Source organism: Thalassophryne amazonica, chromosome 13, assembly GCF_902500255.1.
Source record: "Thalassophryne amazonica chromosome 13, fThaAma1.1, whole genome shotgun sequence".
NCBI lineage: Eukaryota > Metazoa > Chordata > Actinopteri > Batrachoidiformes > Batrachoididae > Thalassophryne > Thalassophryne amazonica.
This window is the reverse complement of record NC_047115.1, coordinates 14336397-14355238: the sequence shown is the minus strand read 5'-3', so window position 1 is coordinate 14355238 and position 18842 is coordinate 14336397. Positions and strand designations below refer to the sequence as shown.

The following is an 18842-nucleotide window of genomic DNA, read 5'->3' as shown; positions in this document are numbered from 1 at the left end:
CAATGTCTTTGTGGACTCGTCCATCAGAAGAGTATCTGTGTACGGTGAAAGTGTCAGACCGTTTGAGAAATTCTCAGCAGTGACATTTATTTCTCTGGATCCTCAACGCATGAAGTTGAGCGATATCTGGACAAGAGAAGTGTTTAGCAAATTATATGAAGATCCACCTCTTTAGGTTCTTGGTGCTTCCAGACTTATTGTGTGATTATGTGACTTGGACTTTCACAGGTGACCTCAGGTCACAGGTTGATGTGTTGGTATAAGACATCACTGGAAAATCCTAGGAATAAGTCATTCCAGGGACACCATATCCCTGAAAGGCACTAAATTATACATCCCCCAGAGGAGGCGTATACGTATAATTTTTAAAACTGTTTTATAGTATTTTACCTGATTTTCTTTTGAGTAATATGTCTTATGGCTTTGTTGTCCAAAACAAGCAGTAATACTGCAATATTCATTAAGAGTTTCTTAAAACATTTTAATGCTGTATCATCATCAGTTTATTCTCAAATGAGTATGATTTTTAATAGTAACTTTATGAATTCGCTGTAAAACATTTCACTCTCCATCACATAATAATGTAATATATTATATTATTATATTATGAAGTAATAATATAAGAAATAAATTTAAAGTTTATCATAGAACATTATGATTTTATTCTTAAAGTAGTATGCATTTTGTCATATTTCACATATATTTGGATGTTTATGAAGAAATTCTTTACTCAAGTTCTTTTTTCCTATTAATGTTACAACTTCATACCTGTTACAAGACATTTTTATCTTCAATATTATGCAGTTGTGCTAAAAAAAGAAAAATCTCAACATTTTTCATATTTCCACGCAAGTCAGGTTTTATTCTGAAAATACTAAAGGAATTGTTTTTCCTCAAAATGTTCAGACTTTAATTTTGTAACTTGACATTTTTCCCCCAGCAGTGATACTATTATTCCGTCGTAAAAAAAAATGTCGCAACCGGAAGTGTCTTGTAGTTTTAGTTAACTGTACAGAGTTGAGAGACGCAGAGCGGTCAAACTCTCTCCAACTACTGGACGAGTTTTCTGGTGGAATTTGTGCCTGTGCTTGGAGTATTTCATACAAATGTTTTGCCGAGGTTTTTTTTTTTTTATTTGTTTGTTTTGGAACCTATATTGTACGTCCTGCCAAGCAACAGATTGTGCTGTTGCGATGTTATGATAGCTAGCTGTCGTTAGCAGGCTTAGCTAACGCTAGCCGAATGGCTGAAAGCGATAATTAGCTAACAAGCGGTTTCGCACGTTGCTTAAATTTGGAAAGACGGACACTTCTTTAGCTCCTATCGCGGTCGGTGTGGTTGCTCCAGTGAGGTGAGTGTCTCACAGGCACTTAACGTAGTTTCACATGTTTACCGTTAGCGCAGTGCTTGAATCGTCCCGGTTATCGGAGCAGACTATTCTCTGGATTCGGTGGCATTCCACTAAATATTCTATATTTACAAAATGCTTGTTTGGCTCCCAAGTCAAAGGTACTGATTTTCTGAGCAATTTCTGATTAATGAGCGGGTGACAGGACATGCCAAAGCAAAGTGTCGCTACCTTTTCAGTCGCTTTTCGAAACCATAAATTCACATTTTTCTGCCAGATCGTCAAAGTTGACTTTCAGAAGCAGCGAAAAAGCACCAATCTGGAGTGTTTCTGTTAGAATCCCGAATGGAATATGGTTGTTTCTACATCTGCAGAGCTGCTGCATGGATATATCTACCAGTATTGAGATTTACTGTCTGGGATTTTTTTCTCTCTCTCTCTCTGCAGGGCGATCTGCTCTTGGGAATGTAATTGGGACACCAAGTGGATTGCTCGTCGTTCCTTTAGAAATCATCTGGTGTTTTTTTTTTTTTTTTCCCGCTCCTTCCCATCCAATACTATGCACACCGTCACAGCAGACATGGGTCGATGCTGCATAGCTTCCTCGTCTTTGCATGTGGGCTTATCTGCAGATTTTAGTGAGGAGCAGCTGTGACTGGATGCCTGGATGTGGTACAGTCTTGTATCTTTTTTTTATTTGGATCTGATAAAACATTAACAGTGCTACTAAACAGGATGGATATGTTGAGATACGCATAAACGTTCTTGTGAATTTGTGCTGAGGAAGACACCCAGAACAGGATAGATCCATTGAAACTATCCCTTCCCAAAGAACCATGGCTTCGGTTTGGAAGCGGCTGCAACGTGTGGGGAAGCATGCATCTAAATTCCAGTTTGTGGCTTCCTATCAGGAACTGATGGTGGAATGCACAAAGAAATGGTGAGTCTAATGATTATCAGTTTGACTGCGGTGTCAGTATTGCCAGAACCTTTAAGAGAAACAAACCCCAAATAAATTAATTGGATCTCTGAAGAGAAGTTCCAAATAAGCATTGTATGATTTGTTCAGCTGTTTTTCACTCAGGTGACAGATCCAGATCCAGTTGACACAAGTTTTATACTGGATGCCCTATATACCCTCATAGAATTGCTTAATGCTTTTCAGTGGTATACACACATACCTTAAAAACCGCTGTCACTATTAATATGATACTGTACACAAACTGCAAATTTCTGTTATAAGCCCTTTAAGAGAAAGTGATTTACATGAGGTTGAAAGGTCTAGATTGACTATAAGAAAAAATGTTTGTTTTTTTTTCAGCAATAGTGCTTTTGTGTTGTGCAATAGTTTGCCTTGGTATGTGGTTTCCTCGCCAAGTGTGGATGCTTTTAAAATAAATTATGATTTGTATTACAGTAACACCACCAGGTTGTAATGGATTTTTTGTTGTTGTTATGATGTGTCAATGTATAAAAATTTATATACTTATTTTTTAAACAATAAAATTAATTGTGATTGGTTTGCAGCTGAAATATCAGTGTTTCTCAGACCAAGGATCACTTGACCAATTAAAAAAAAATGTGAGGGTCACCTAACTCCCCAAATTTCTAAAAACAATAGGTCTGCTTACCACTATATTACAATATATTGCAATATGTAATATTACAAATTACAGTATATTACAAATTACAACCTAATAATGGCAGCTTTACAAATGCCATTGCATTCTCACTCATTTAGTGTCTGTCTCTGTTGCCACCTTAATGGGAGTAATATTAATTTTAAAATGTGATATTTTATCAATATACTCACAAGCCACTCTGAGTTGCTCATGAATCAATAGTGGTCCAATGACCACTTTTTGAGAGTCTTGTTCTGTTTCCAGGAGTTCCCAGTGTGCTTCTGGAAGTTGTGAGCAATTTCAGAAGCACAAAATCATCAAATTTAGTTGACCTGATATTGCAAGGAACATAAACCCCATGAAAAAGTTTGACACTTAGGGAATAACCCTGTTGTGTCTGATGATTTGCAAACGTCATCAAATCAAATCAATTTTATTTATATAGCGCCAAATCACAACAAACAGTTCCCCAAGGCGCCTTATATTGTAAGGCAAGGCCATACAATAATTACGGAAAAACCCCAACGGTCAAAACGACCCCCTGTGAACAAGCACTTGGCAACAGTGGGAAGGAAAAACTCCCTTTTAAAAAGAAGAAACCTCCAGCAGGACCAGGCTCAGGGAGGGGCAGTCTTCTGCTGGGACTGGTTGGGGCTGAGGGAGAGAACCAGGAAAAAGACATGTTGTGGAGGGGAGCAGAGATCAATCACTAATGATTAAATGCAGAGTGGTGCATACAGAGCAAAAAGAGAAAGGAACACTCGGTGCATCATGGGAACCCCCCAGCAGTCTAAGTCTATAGCAGCATAACTAAGGGATGGTTCAGGGTCACCTGATCCAGCCCTAACTATAAGCTTTAGCAAAAAGGAAAGTTTTAAGCCTAATCTTAAAAGTAGAGAGGGTGTCTGTCTCCCTGATCTGAATTGGGAGCTGGTTCCACAGGAGAGGAGCCTGAAAGCTGAAGGCTCTGCCTCCCATTCTACTCTTACAAACCCTAGGAACTACAAGTAAGCCTGCAGTCTGAGAGCGAAGCGCTCTATTGGGGTGATATGGTACTATGAGGTCCCTAAGATAAGATGGGACCTGATTATTCAAAACCTTATGAGTAAGAAGAAGAATTTTAAATTCTATTCTAGAATTAACAGGAAGCCAATGAAGAGAGGCCAATATGGGTGAGATATGCTCTCTCCTTCTAGTCCCCATCAGTACTCTAGCTGCAACATTTTGAATTAACTGAAGGCTTTTCAGGGAACTTTTAGGACAACCTGATAATAATAAATTACAATAGTCCAGCCTAGAGGAAATAAATGCATGAATTAGTTTTTCAGCATCACTCTGAGACAAGACCTTTCTAATTTTAGAGATATTGCGCAAATGCAAAAAAGCAGTCCTACATATTTGTTTAATATGCGCATTGAATGACATATCCTGATCAAAAATGACTCCAAGATTTCTCACAGTATTACTAGAGGTCAGGGTAATGCCATCCAGAGTAAGGATCTGGTTAGACACCATGTTTCTAAGATTTGTGGGGCCAAGTACAATAACTTCAGTTTTATCTTGAGTTTAAAATCAGGAAATTAGAAGTCATCCATGTCTTTATGTCTGTAAGACAATCCTGCAGTTTAGCTAATTGGTGTGTGTCCTCTGGCTTCATGGATAGATAAAGCTGGGTATCATCTGCGTAACAATGAAAATTTAAGCAATGCCGTCTAATAATACTGCCTAAGGGAAACATGTATAAAGTGAATAAAATTGGTCCTAGCACAGAACCTTTGGAACTCCATAATTACCTTAGTCTGTGAAGAAGATTCCCCATTTACATGAACAAATTGTAATCTATTAGATAATATGATTCAAACCACCACAGCGCAGTGCCTTTAATACCTATGGCATGCTCTAATCTCTGTAATAAAATTTTATGGTCAACAGTATCAAAAGCAGCACTGAGGTCTAACAGAACAAGCACAGAGATGAGTCCACTCTCTGAGGCCATAAGAAGATCATTTGTACCTTCACTAATGCTGTTTCTGTACTATGATGAATTCTAAAACCTGACTGAAACTCTTCAAATAGACCATTCCTCTGCAGATGATCAGTTAGCTGTTTTAACAACTACCCTTTCAAGAATTTTTGAGAGAAAAGGAAGGTTGGAGATTGGCCTATAATTAGCTAAGATAGGTGGGTCAAGTGATGGCTTTTTAAGTAATGGTTTAATTATTGCCACCTTAAAAGCCTGTGGTACATAGCCAACTAATAAAGATAGATTGATCATATTTAAGATCGAAGCATTAATTAATGGTAGGGCTTCCTTGAGCAGCCTGGTCTGAATGGGGTCTAATAGACATGTTGATGGTTTGGAGGAAGTAACTAATGAAAATAACTCAGACAGAACAATCTGAGAAAAAGAGTCTAACCAAATACCGGCATCACTGAAAGCAACCAAAGATAACGATACGTCTTTGGGATGGTTGAGTAATTTTTTCTCTAATAGTTAAAATTTTATTAGCAAAGAAAGTCATGAAGTCATTACTAGTTAAAGTTAAAGGAATACTTGGCTCAATAGAGCTCTCACTCTTTGTCAGCCTGGCTACAGTGCTGAAAAGAAACCTGGGGTTGTTCTTATTTTCTTCAATTAATGATGAGTAGTAAGATGTCCTAGCTTTACGGAGGACCTTTTTATAGAGCAACAAGCTCTTTTCCAGGCTAAGTGAAGATCTTCTAATTAGTGAGACGCCATTTCCTCTCCAACTTACGGGTTATCTGCTTTAAGCTGCGAGTTTGTGAGTTATACCACGGAGTCAGACACCTTCTGATTTAAAGCTCTCTTTTTCAGAGGAGCGACCGCATCCAAAGTTGTCTTCAATGAGGATGTAACACTATTGACGAGATATCTCACTTACAGAGTTAGGTAGCTACTCTGCACTGTGTTGGTATATGGCATTAGAGACATAAAGAAGGATTCATATCCTTAAAACCTAGTTACAGCGCTTTCTGAAAGACTTCTAGTGTAATGAAACTTATTCCCCACTGCTGGGTAGTCCACCAGAGTAAATGTAAATGTTAAGACAATGATCAGACAGAAGGGAGTTTTCAGGGAATACTGTTAAGTCTTCAATTTCCATACCATAAGTCAGAACAAGATCTAAGATATGATTAAAGTGGTGGGTGGACTCATTTACATTTTGAGCAAAGCCAATTGAGTCTAATAATAGATTAAATGCAGTGTTGAGGCTGTCATTCTCAGCATCTGTGTGGATGTTAAAATCGCCCACTATAATTATCTTATCTGAGCTAAGCACTAAGTCAGACAAAAGGTCTGAAAATTCACAGAGAAACTCACAGTAACGACCAGGTGGACGATAGATAATAACAAATAAAACTGGTTTTTGGGACTTCCAATTTGGATGGACAAGACTAAGAGTCAAGCTTTCAAATGAATTAAAGCTCTGTCTGGGTTTTTGATTAATTAATAAGCTGGAATGGAAGATTGCTGCTAATCCTCCGCCTCGGCCCGTGCTACGAGCATTCTGGCAGTTTGTGTGACTCGGGGGTGTTGACTCATTTAAACTAACATATTCATCCTGCTGTAACCAGGTTTCTGTAAGGCAGAATAAATCAATATGTTGATCAATTATTATATCATTTACTAACAGGGACTTAGAAGAGAGAGACCTAATGTTTAATAGACCACATTTAACTGTTTTAGTCTGTGGTGCAGTGAAGGTGCTATATTATTTTTTCTTTTTGAATTTTTATGCTTAAATAGATTTCTACTGGTTATTGAGGTCTGGGAGCAGGCACCGTCTCTACGGGGGATGGGGGTAATGAGGGGATAGCAGGGGAGAGAAGCTGCAGAGAGGTGGTAAGACTACAAATCTGCTTCCTGGTCCCATCCCTGGATAGTCGCGGTTTGGAGGATTTAAGAAATTTGGCCAGATTCTAGAAATGAGAGCTGCTCCATCCAAAGTGGGATGGATGCCCGTCTCTCCTAACAAGACCAGGTTTTCCCCAGAAGCTTTGCCAATTATCTATGAAGCCCACCTCATTTTTGGACACCACTCAGACAGCCAGCAATTCAAGGAGAACATGCGGCTAAACATGTCACTCCCGGTCCGATTGGGGAGGGGCGCAGAGAAAACTACAGAGTCCGACATTGTTTTTGCAAAGTTACACACCGCTTCAGTGTTAATTTTAGTGACCTCCGATTGGCGTAACCGGGTGTCATTACTGCCGACGTGAATTACAATCTTACCAAATTTAAGCTTAGCCTTAGCCAGCAGTTTCAAATTTCCTTCAGTGTCGCCTGCTCTGGCCCCCGGAAGACAATTGACTATGGTTGCTGGTGTCGCTAACTTCACATTTCTCAAAACAGAGTCACCAATAACCAGAGTTTGATCCTCGGTGGGTGTGTCGCCGAGTGGGGAAAAACGGTTAGAAATGAGAACGGGTTGGCGGTGTACACGGGGCTTCTGTTTAGGGCTACGCTTCCTCCTCACAGTCACCCAGTCGGCCTGCTTTCCCGGCTGCTCGGATCTGCTGGAAGGGAACTAACAGCGGCTAAGGTACCTTGGTCCGCACCGACTACAGGGGCCTGGCTAGGTGTAGAATTTTCCACGGTGCGGAGCCGAGTCTCCAATTCGCCCAGCCTGGCCTCCAAAGCTACGAATAAGCTACACTTATTACAAGTACCATTACTGCTAAAGGAGGCCGAGGAATAACTAAACATTTCACACCCAGAGCAGAAAAGTGCAGGAGAGACAGGAGAAGCCGCCATGCTTAATTGGCTAAGAGCTAGTAGCTGCGCTAAGCTAGCGGATTCCTAAAAACACACAAAGTGAATAATGTGTAAATAATTTAGAGGTGATTCAGCAGAGGGAGTGCTTTAGTTAAGGCATGTGAAGATTACACTGTGAAACAAATCGTTATCTAGTTAACTAGATCAATCTAATTGTGCAGATTAAACAGCTAACTTCATGCTGGTTATACGGTTGCAAATTGAGCTTTATGGCAACGCATTAGCGGAGCTGGTAAAAACGGATATTTGCGACCGTATAGCACATGAACATCCGAAAATCATCAGACACAACGAGGTTATTCCCATTCTAATCCAGTTCCATCGTTTGCACGGTTTATTTTTCTGTAGGTAAATCGGTCGGTGAGGCTTACCGTGAGGCAGCGTCGCTCCAACAGCGGTCCAGGGCGCGGAGTAAATCCATCAAATGTGAAACGGTAATTGTGTGTTAGAATCCACATCAATACTTTCGTATGGTAGCTTAATTCACCCATTTCGGCGGTGACAGTGGTATGCAACTTTCTCTCGCTCTCAGCTAACAGCACCATTATGACATCTGCGTAGCAATGCACGCAGCCGGTGTTTGAATTATGTGTCTCAACAGTTCCGCAAAAGAAAATACTAATACAACGCATGTTAAGTAGTATAACGAAAGTATTAAAAAACTGGGTGGCACACTGCCAGCAAAACACACGACAGTTTATGCATGCATTTAAATAAAATGTATATAAGCAGTATTAAGCACTTAAATGTATCTAACATGATACATATCGAGTATCGGACATCCAGTGTTATGTATAGTAAATCCCTTTGGCTGCTCCCCTTTTTTTTGCACTCGGGGTCGCCACATTAATCCAGGTGGATCTGCATGTTGAATTGGCACAGGTTTTACGCTGATGCCCTTCCTGACGCAACTCCACATTACATGGAGAATGTGGCAGGGGTTGGGATATGAACCTGGAACCTTCTGCACTGAAACCAAGCGCACTAACATCTTGGCCACCACCCCTGCCATCCAGTGTTATGTATCATATTGTGTTTTTAAAAAAAAAAACAATATAGAGCCCTAAAGTATTTCTGGTACTTGTGTGAATCGTGTTTTTAGAACTGCTCATGGCAAACAAATTACTCTATTTGATTAATGGTTTCTGTGTATGAAAGAACAGCCCAGACTTGATTTATATAGTGAAAAAAAAAAATGCAGTATTAGGGAGAGAGTAGCTATAGGGTATGTTTTCAGAGGTACTAATAAGTCCATATATATATTCTGCTACACTTCAGCCTGCAGCTATTTATCCAGTAATGAGTGAAGTGTTGAGGACCTGTGGCGCAATGATTTAGCCTGAAGACATGTATTTTCAAACATCTTGCTGTAGGCGTGACTACCAGCCCCACAGAGATTCAACCTGGGACAGATGTTAACGTGTCTGTGAAGGAATGAGAAAAATGTACATCTCTTCCCAGAGCAAAGGGTGGGTGGGCTCAGCAGTACGCTGTTTTGCAATCTAAGAGAGGTTGTTATTGCTCTTCATAGGAAGAAATGTATTAAATGTTAGTAATATTTATTTTGTCTGTGGACAATATAGATAGCTTGGATAAAATGTATTAAGGTTTGAAGAAACCTATTTTGCTTAAATCATGAGGAGTTGGATTGGATACTGCTGACTTCAGAAATTCAGTTCGTAAGGGTTAGAACATGTCCATTACGTGCCAAGGTTACTGGGCCAAAAGGCAGTGTGAAGGGACATTTGTGCTTAATAGCAGCTTTACATCACACTAAAGGGGGGAATGACTACTCATGGTATCATTCATTCAGTTTCTCTTCCCATTTGTTCCCATTAAGGGTCACAGGGGGCTGGAACCTGTTCCAGGGTTGGTAGTGGTTGAGAAGTGTGTACTCAGGACAGACCGCCATTCTGCAGTGTGGAAGTTGGACAACTCTGAATTGATTCAGAAATGTTAAAAGTTGTTTTGTTTTTTTTGTTTTTTACCTCTGTCAAGGAGTTGTGCGGAGGTTTGTTTCTTTGTCTGTTTGTGAACAGCCTGTAACTCACAATTTTTCATATATCATAAAATTTTTACTTAAGATTCACATCCTGATAGGCAAGAACTGATTCAGGTTTTCAGGTCAAAGGTCAATTTTCAATTTATTAGGTTATATAGCACCAAATCACAACAAAGCTGCCTCAAGGCCCTTCACAGAAGTAAGGTCCTAACCTTACTAACCCCTAGAACAAGCACACAGGCGACAGTGGTAAGGAAAAACTGATATTGAGGAAGCAACCTCAAGCAGACCAGACTCAAAGGGGTGACCCATTGCTTAGGCCATTCTACTAAAAAGGTTTACAGTACAGAACGCAACACAACAACCATTGACGAGAGTCCGTGCAGGCATCCAGTCCCACCATTGGGGGGGGTGGGGTGTCATGGAGGCACTCATTGGATCTGTTCCTACAGCAGAGGCCCGTCCTGTGTCTGCCGCAGAAATCACCCAGTCCAGCACATGGATCCAGCTGCATATCAGACAGAGCGAAAGAAAACAGAATTGGTCGGTCAGAAAAACTACACTTAAAGTAGAGAAACTTGAATCTTCGACCTGGACTGGGTTGCTTGATGTGAGGACGTTCACTTCAAATCGCAGAAGCTTCCTCAGCTAAAACGTCTTCTCTACCACAGTCAAGACCAAAGTCAGACTACCAGAGCAAGAATTTTAGCTGAGGAAGCTTCTGCGATTTGAAGCGAACGTCCTCACGTCAAGCAACCCAGTCCAGTCAAAGATTCAGCTTCTCTACTATGGAAACCACCTGGACAACCGAGAGCCTACACAGATACACTTAAGGTATCATTCTTCAGCATTAGCAACAGGAAAGCAGAAGAAATACTGATCGCCGGCCACTAGCCCTAAGCTTCACTAACAGACCCAGACTTTAGATAAAGTTGAGGCAGAGACTCGCTCTGTTTATGAATAAAAATTAATATAAAATGGTAGAGTAGTAATATACTATACCAGTACGCAAGCCATATGAAAGGGAGAATAAATGCATCTTAAGTCTGGAGTGAAAGTACAGAATCTGAGTATTGATGCAGGGAGATCATTCCACAGAATAGGTGCATGATAAGAGAAGGCTCTGTGGCCCACAGATGTTTTATTCACCCTCGGGAATAAAAAGTCAGGAAAAATCTTAGAAAATTGGAAGCTAGGTTTGGTGAAGGTTTGCGCTCTATGAGCACAATGCTGTAGTTATTAGTATATATGTTAATTTCAGGGGTAAGAATGTGCAAGTGTTTTCTGCAGTTAACAAGCACTTTTCACATTCCCGTTGTAAACCTGTGCATCTGCTTATACTTAAATCGGATATTTTTTGAGCCATTAATACTCTTTTTATTTTAGTTTATTTAACTTCTGTCTACATCTGAACACAGTTGTAACCATTAAAAAAACATATACAAAATTAGAATGATGGACTGACATCAGTTGCAATGTTCAACAACTTGAGGTCTTGAGGGTCTACAGTTGCAGTTGCCATTGCAGACCTTGCACTTTTTTTTTTTTTTTTATCCTCGGCTGGCAAAAGACCTGAAGAGGGATTATGTTATGGTAGGGCTGCAGCTATCGAATAGTTTTGGAATTGAGGTTTCTATCGATTATTTTATCGAGTAATGGGATAAAAGTACTTTTGTGTTTTTAAACAAAAACTTGTTTTTTTACTGGCAGGGCTCTCCCTAAGCAATGGCACAATGTCACTGTGCCATCATGCAGATTTTTAAGTTTAGGGTGTTTCTTCTCTGTTTTCCCGGGTAATTATTTATTTTTTCACATGAAGAGTTTTGGAGCTTTGCTGAACCATAAGTCCAGACAGTCTGTGAAATTTTCAGTCTGCAGACAGGACGTTCTTTTTTTTTCCACTTATTGCATATTTCATTCGCACTTTTATTACTGTGATTTATTCAGTGTTTAGCGTGTATTTATACATGCTGTACAGAGTGCATCTTGACCGAAGTTAGATTCCTTGTTTTTGTGGATACTTAGCGAATAATAGCCTTTGAAAAACGGCTGTGGAGTGCAGCGTTTCTACAAAAGCTGCACTGATAAATGGACTGAACAGCCTGTTGATTTAAAAACTCTTATCAAATCTGAATAAAGGCATTTTTTTTAATAGTTAAACATGATTCACTTAAAGTGTGCATCCTTTCACCTCATCTGTGGAGGTGGAGAGCAGCCAGTGGACCAATGCGTGTTTTTTTTTTTTTTTTTTTTTTTTTTATATACAAACACACTGCTTTACTTTAAATGTGCGATAAGTCCGTTTCAGATGATCTGAGCTCAAATTTTCTCTATCACGTCACATTTTTTTTTGCAATCTACATGTTCCGTATTGATGGATTACACAAAAGTTGCTCATTCACTCATGAGTTTGACGCCACTAATCCTGCACAAAAGCAGTTTCAAAAGCATAGTTTTTAAACCAGGTTCACGGCCGTCATATTGCTTATGTCATCAAAGAGGTGTGTGAGACTGCAGCTTTTGCTTCAATGCTTGATATGCCAAATCTGTTTTCATATCTCAAAAACATGATGTTATTGGCAAAAACTAACACCAGATTCAGTGCCCCCAAATTACCCAGAATCCATTGGGAAAACGCCATGCAATAAAAATCGTGTTGACCAGTGTTATTGTTGCACCCCAGTAGTGAGTGAACTTTTTAAAAATGTGTGACACAGTTGAACATGTTGCTCTGTGGTGCTTTGATTTAATTCCAACAAACTTCAGTGCTTAGTGCAATTAATCTGTCTAATCATCAGTGTGAAACGGTAAATAAAAACAATGGTATTCATGTGAATTCCAGACTGACTGACTGTGGAGAGAGAGAGAGAAATCTACATCTAGTAAGATGTCAGGATGAGTTTTCATCTGCTTTATGTTTCTGAATGTGGAGTTTAAAAAAAAAAAACCTTTATGTGAGTGAGAGGAAAAAATGTGCCTGGTTCAAGTGTGTGAGGTGGCATTGTGCTAGAATTCTGCCTTCCATGGTTTTCATCAGCACAGTATTACTGCAGTGAAAACTTCCCATCTAAGCTCCTTGGAACCAGTCTTTAGGGCTCAAATAATCTCAAATTCTAGACTGAGAAATTCTGAGAGGTGAGTTATTTTAAAACACTTTAATTTTTTTTAATCACAAGAAAAAATGTAAGGTATTTTTCACCTTTACAGAGCAGTTATGTAGTGTCATTCGAGTGCTTCAGTAGAATAACTATAATAACCCGGATTAAAACTGGTTAGTTTTCTTTTGTTAGACTGTTCAGATTGTGCAAAATAGAGAGACCAATTCCACCTGGATGGCAGTGAAAGACATTTACATCTTTGCCAAAGAACATAACTGAATGAAACTTTACCCACTTCTTGATTACTTTAATTGAATTTTCACCATTAACATGTTTAAGATTTTTTTTTATTTCTTCAAATAGATGAATAATAAAAAAAAAATTAAATCTCGTTTATCCAGAAGGACACCCCACCCCACTGAGATTTAATTCCAGGAAAACCTTGCTTCCTCCAGCAGAACCAGGCTCAGGGAGGGGCAGTCTTCTGCTGGGACTGGTTGGGGCTGAGGGGAGAGAATCAGGAAAAAGACATGCTGTGGAAGACAGCAGAGATCAATCACTAATAATTAAATGCAGAGTGGTGCATACAGAGCAAAAAGAGAAAGAACACTCAGTGCATCATGGGAACCCCCAGCAGTCTAAGTCTATAGCAGCATAACTAAGGGATGGTTCAGGGTCACCTGATCCTGCCCTAACTATGAGCTTTAGCAAAAAGGAAAGTTTTAAGCCTAATCTTAAAAGAAGAGAAGGTGTCTGTCTCCCTGATCCAAATTGGGAGCTGGTTCCACAGGAGAGGAGCCTGAAAGCTGAAGGCTCTGCCTCCCATTCTACTCTTAAAAACCCTAGGAACTACAAGTAAGCCTGCAGTCTGAGAGCGAAGCGCTCTATTGGGGTGATATGGTACTAAGATGTCCCTAAGATAAGATGGGACCTGATTATTCAAAACCTTATAAGTAAGAAGAAGAATTTTAAATTCTATTCTAGAATTAACAGGAAGCCAATGAAGAGAGGCCAACATGGGTGAAATATGCTCTCTCCTTCTAGTCCCCGTCAGTACTCTAGCTGCAGCATTTTGAATTAACTGAAGGCTTTTCAGGGAACTTTTAGGACAACCTGATAATAATGAATTACAATAGTCCAGCCTAGAGGAAATAAATGCATGAATTAGTTTCATTACAGAAAGAAGGTCATGGAATCGATTCCCACCTGTGGCCTTTCTCTGTGGAGTTTGCATATTCTCCCCATGTTTGCGTGGGTGGGTGCAGCCCTCGGAGGGGCTGTGATCTAAAGCGGTTCTGTTTGGTTCATCACTCCTAGGGAACTGTGTCAAAACTGTTTTGTCGTCGTTAACAGGCTTCCATTCAAAATACTTATGAAGTTTGTCTGCTTTCATCCATTGCGGTGTGTTAAAAGATGCTTGGTGTGTGTCGTCTTGACCAGTATGCAACACATACTTCATACTGCCTTTGCGCAAACCTTCACAGAGCTTTTACTAGAGCAGCGAGCTGTGTGACTCTTTTGTACGAATGATAATATCTAAAGCATCTAAAAATAGAGGCGGGTTTTGTACTGTTAAGTAATTCTTGTGGGCTTTGGAAAACTTTAATAACCATTTTCCCCTCTCTGTCCTTTGTTTTATTGAGAATTATTCATCTTTACACTCTACAAAATTTAGTAGGGTTGAAGTTCAGTTTGATTGATAATGTCAGTGAAATGAAGAACACTGACACATTAAAGTCTCCTTCCCACCGGGCCTGCTTCAAGTTGCTTCGTGTGGCATCCTGACGACACGTCAGTTGTGCGCAACAGAGGGCCAAAGAGGAGGTGAGAGCGCAAGGGAGGTACTGCAGGCAGACTCAGTTGCAGCCAGACTGCACTCTAATTTCTCTTCTAGTTTGTCTTCTTGTGCTGCACTGCAGGTCTGCACTCTGATTTCTGTTATAGTTTTTCTTCCTGTGACCGTGAGCTGCAGCTGGCGTTCACGTGCACGCAGCACGAACCGTCCATGAGTGGACGTGGAGATGTCCGGAGTTATACTGATATGTCCTGTCGCTAGCATTCAGTCTGTGAGCATGACTTATGGACTTTATTTAACACAATCGTGAGAGAACTTCAGGAGGTGAGAGTGAGGAGCTGCAGCAGCAGGCTGCAATGAGCATTCTTTTTCTTTTAATTGTTCACATGTGCTCTTTGAGCGATGTAGTTTTACTGCATTGTGTACACGATATAAAAAGTTAATGTGAACAATCCTGTGTGATTTATAGCTTGGCAACAATGAAGGACAGCAGGAATCATAAATTGGCGTTGGGTAACGTTATATTGTGTGGGTGTGGCATCCAGTCACGTTGAGTACCGTTAAGTTGCCGCAACTTGCGAGAAAACTACTTCCTTTCTGCATCCTGTGCTTGACGCAGAAAAAAATTAAACATGTTTAATTTTTGGGGTCCGTTTCACTTCGCTATTTGCATCCCTCACGGTGTTGTGGTGTTCAGCTACATCGTCTCGGCACTAGGTTGCATCAATGTGGAGTCGTCATGACGCCGCACGATGCAACTTGAAGCAGGCCCGGTGTGAAAGGGACTTAAGTCGGTCTCATATTTGCGATGTCTCGTCACATATGTCCTTCATTTAGATGATATATGTGGATTGAGTAAGGTGGAGACAGAAAGTGACTACAGTTTAAAGGGAACGGTTTATTTTATTCATGGCTGTAAATTAATTATTGGATGTTACTTGTGACCCAATAAACTGCATTTGCAGATCGAGTTCATATTTTACTCCCATGCGTGTGTTCACAGACAGCAGAATCGATACAGGCCATTAAAACATTAATGAGTTCTGTGTTTGTTTGCCAGTCTGGTACTTGATATTTTTCTTCAGATTTTTTTCTTCCAGATGGGTTAATATTTCTGTTGCAGTTATTTTTTTATTATTTTTTTTTATATATAATTCTGCATATTCAGATCAGAGATCATAGTCTTTGTTTTCGGGATTTTAGTTATTTATTTTTCCTAATTGCTCTTCTGATGTTACCTGGTTGAATGATTATTCCATAATTCAGCAGTGAAGCAGTCATTGTCTTGTGTAAGGCTGTTTCTCACAAACACAATCAATAAATGGGCCATAAAATTAAACGTCAATGAGAATAACTTCACACTTGGCAAAGTGGGTAGTAAATTAGGGCTATACAACTTTAATTTTTTTTTTGCATTGATTAGTTTTTACAGAAATTGGTCAGCAGTTTAGCTTCTGTAACCCAAAACCTGAGGGAATTGTTAATGATACAAAAAACACTAAGTCATTACATTTAGAAGAATGAGATGTTTGGCATTTTTACTTAGTTAGTGCCTGCAGAAATTTGTGATGCCAATAAAGTAATTTTTGTTGCCCCCCCCTCTTTTTTTTTTAACTGTGGGTCGCTGTAGCAGAACCGAGACTTGATGGTGCAGTGCAGAATCCACCCTACTTTTTTTTTTTTTTTTCCTTTTCCACCCCCTCTGCTGATGCGACTCGCTGCTGTGGAACCTTAAGGTTCTTGTAACTCGCATAATTCTAACAACTTTGAAGCATTCTATCAGTTTGTACCACATTCATTGGGTGTCAAAATTCAGCCCTTCGTCTGCATTATGACATCTGGGTAATGGATCAAGTACGGGATTGCCTGTTGGGTGAAATACAGTGGGGGCTTTGTGTGCTTCATGGCTGCTACAGTAACCATGAAGGCTCAACAGGAACTCTGAAAATGGGATTGCTTATGTGGCACTGGTGAAACACGAAGTCCTCAATGGCGGATCGGACAGAAGAGGCAATGTGTTGTTATACAAATAATGAATGTTTATGAGTTCAATGGTACGAATATTTCATGAGGTGAAAGCTGGAACATACCATTCAATGAGGCGAACCGAATTAAATATTCGTTCCACTGAAAGAATGTAAAAAACCTTCATTTGTTTTATATAACGGCTAAAATAGATCCTTGTCATTTTATATTTTATTAATTTCTAAACAACAGAAAAGGGACTTACATTTTGGTCTTCCACTGTAACGTGTAGTCCAGTGATGCTGTGCACTGACTTCGGATTTCCATTAAAAAAAAAAGACTTTGTGTAGTTTCTCAGTCCAGCCAAAAATCACATCAGCAATTTATGTGAGCAGCTCTTCATGCATCCAGAGGGCTTTGGATTTTGTGTGTGTGTGTAGCAGCGTCAGTTAACGCAATCAAATCATCATGTCTCTGTCCCGTGTGCGCGCAGCTTACACGCAACCGGCTTCCCTGCTAACAGACAGCAACAGTGGAATTGTTTTTTGTGTGTTGTGTGTGTTTGTGTGGTGTGTGTGTGTATCTTACAGAATTAGCAGTGTCAGTTAGCTCAAATTATGTCTCAGGCGTGAAACAACAAAAATAAGACTGTATTACGTCCTCAGTGCAGGAAAAAAAAAATCATGTCAGAAATGAGTCCAGCTTTTGTTCTCTCTTCCTGCTAACAACCTCCAGGCAGCACAGTGGATTGGATTTGTGTGCGCGTGCACGAGCGTGCGTGGACGCGCGTGCACGAGCGTGCGTGGGCGCGCGAGTATGCGCGCTCGTGCATGAGGACGTGCGCACGTGTATACGTGATCACATGTGTGCGCGTGCACGAGAGTGCAATGGTACCAAACGTATGGAACCAAATTTGCACTCTAAATGGAACCAAGCCGCACTCTGAATGCAATGCAGCACAAATGGGATGAATTAATCAATGTCATGTGACATACAAAGCACCAATCAAATGACAAGAATCCACACAGCCGTTATATAAAAACCAGTGGCTATGAAGGCTGCACCATGTCCTCAGACCCCAATTGTCTGGGACTTCCCAGCCATTGGACCAGGCTAAGGATCTGTCAGGGACTGGGCATTTGTAGGCTTGAAATGGCATTCCCATGTTAAACAAACTCATGCATAGGTATCTCAAGATTGACCCTGGATGTAGATTTTCTCCATGTCCACCATATCAACAGGCTGTGTTCCTCGTCACTTTGGGAATGCCAGAACGATCCCATTTATAACATTTTCTTTTATAAGTTTTCTTCTTTGTTACCTCTGTGGTATGTTTATGGGGGGGAAAATTCACCATTTCAGAAATGACAGTTCCCCTGAACAGCAACAATTAAATGCAAGACTACAAGAAGGATAAAAAAAATTTGCTTAGTGTGTACTGAATGTCAGTTACATAAGTCTTAGAAAAAAAATCTCTCTTACTGTTTGAGACATCTTCATGATCCTTTTAAATCCCTTTTCTCAGCTAACCAAGGAGTGGGTGGAATTTTGTCTTGTTTACCACACTGTTTCCTGCCTGCTCCTAAGCGCTCTCCTCCTGTTGCAATCTTTGACCTGCATTAGCTCAGCAAAGAAATGTTCTAAATGTGACACTTGCAGCCAAATAGACACTGCCATATTTCTGACTTTTTGGGTTTTTCCTGTCTTTACCACTGAGCTTCTGAACAGACAGGAAATGACTAAATATTTATGGAGTCGTCACAGCGAAACTGTTGTGATAGCAGACATGTATACAAACAAGCGAGCTTCTGTGAATGTATTGCTTATGCACTGTAGCCATATAAGGATGGGGCTTGTTTAACATGGGGGAGTGGGGTAAAGTAATTATCAGTTTCTCAGTGATTTTATCCAGCTTGAATGTGCCATGTCAGTCATTTTTACAGACTTCTGTTACTGTGTCATTGAATATTGTGGTGCTTTTACCTTATATTAAACAACCTATAGAAATTACCTTGGGTTTTATTAATCCCATGCAAATCGAAATGTCAGTAATATCCTGTGGGAAAGGAGTTTCTGCTGATTATATCAAGTCTGGAGGTGCTTAAAGGGGCATATGGAAGACAGTCCGTCAGATTACTGATTGAAAAGTAAACTGACATAGAAGTCATTTGTTTTGCACTGGCATGACAGCTTCAGACCACTAGTTTAACACGC

At 40.1% G+C, this 18842-nt stretch overlaps 1 protein-coding gene across 1 annotated transcript in view; it reads left to right on the top strand.

The window, feature by feature from the left end:
• The first annotated feature begins 1020 nt into the window (after positions 1-1020).
• ehbp1 (EH domain binding protein 1) overlaps positions 1021-18842 on the top strand; it is a 331101-nt gene continuing 313279 nt past the window's right edge. The window contains 2 exon segments of the mRNA XM_034184954.1: positions 1021-1351; positions 1796-2288. Of these exon segments, the coding sequence (XP_034040845.1) occupies positions 2185-2288 (104 nt within the window). The 5' untranslated portion in view covers positions 1021-1351; positions 1796-2184.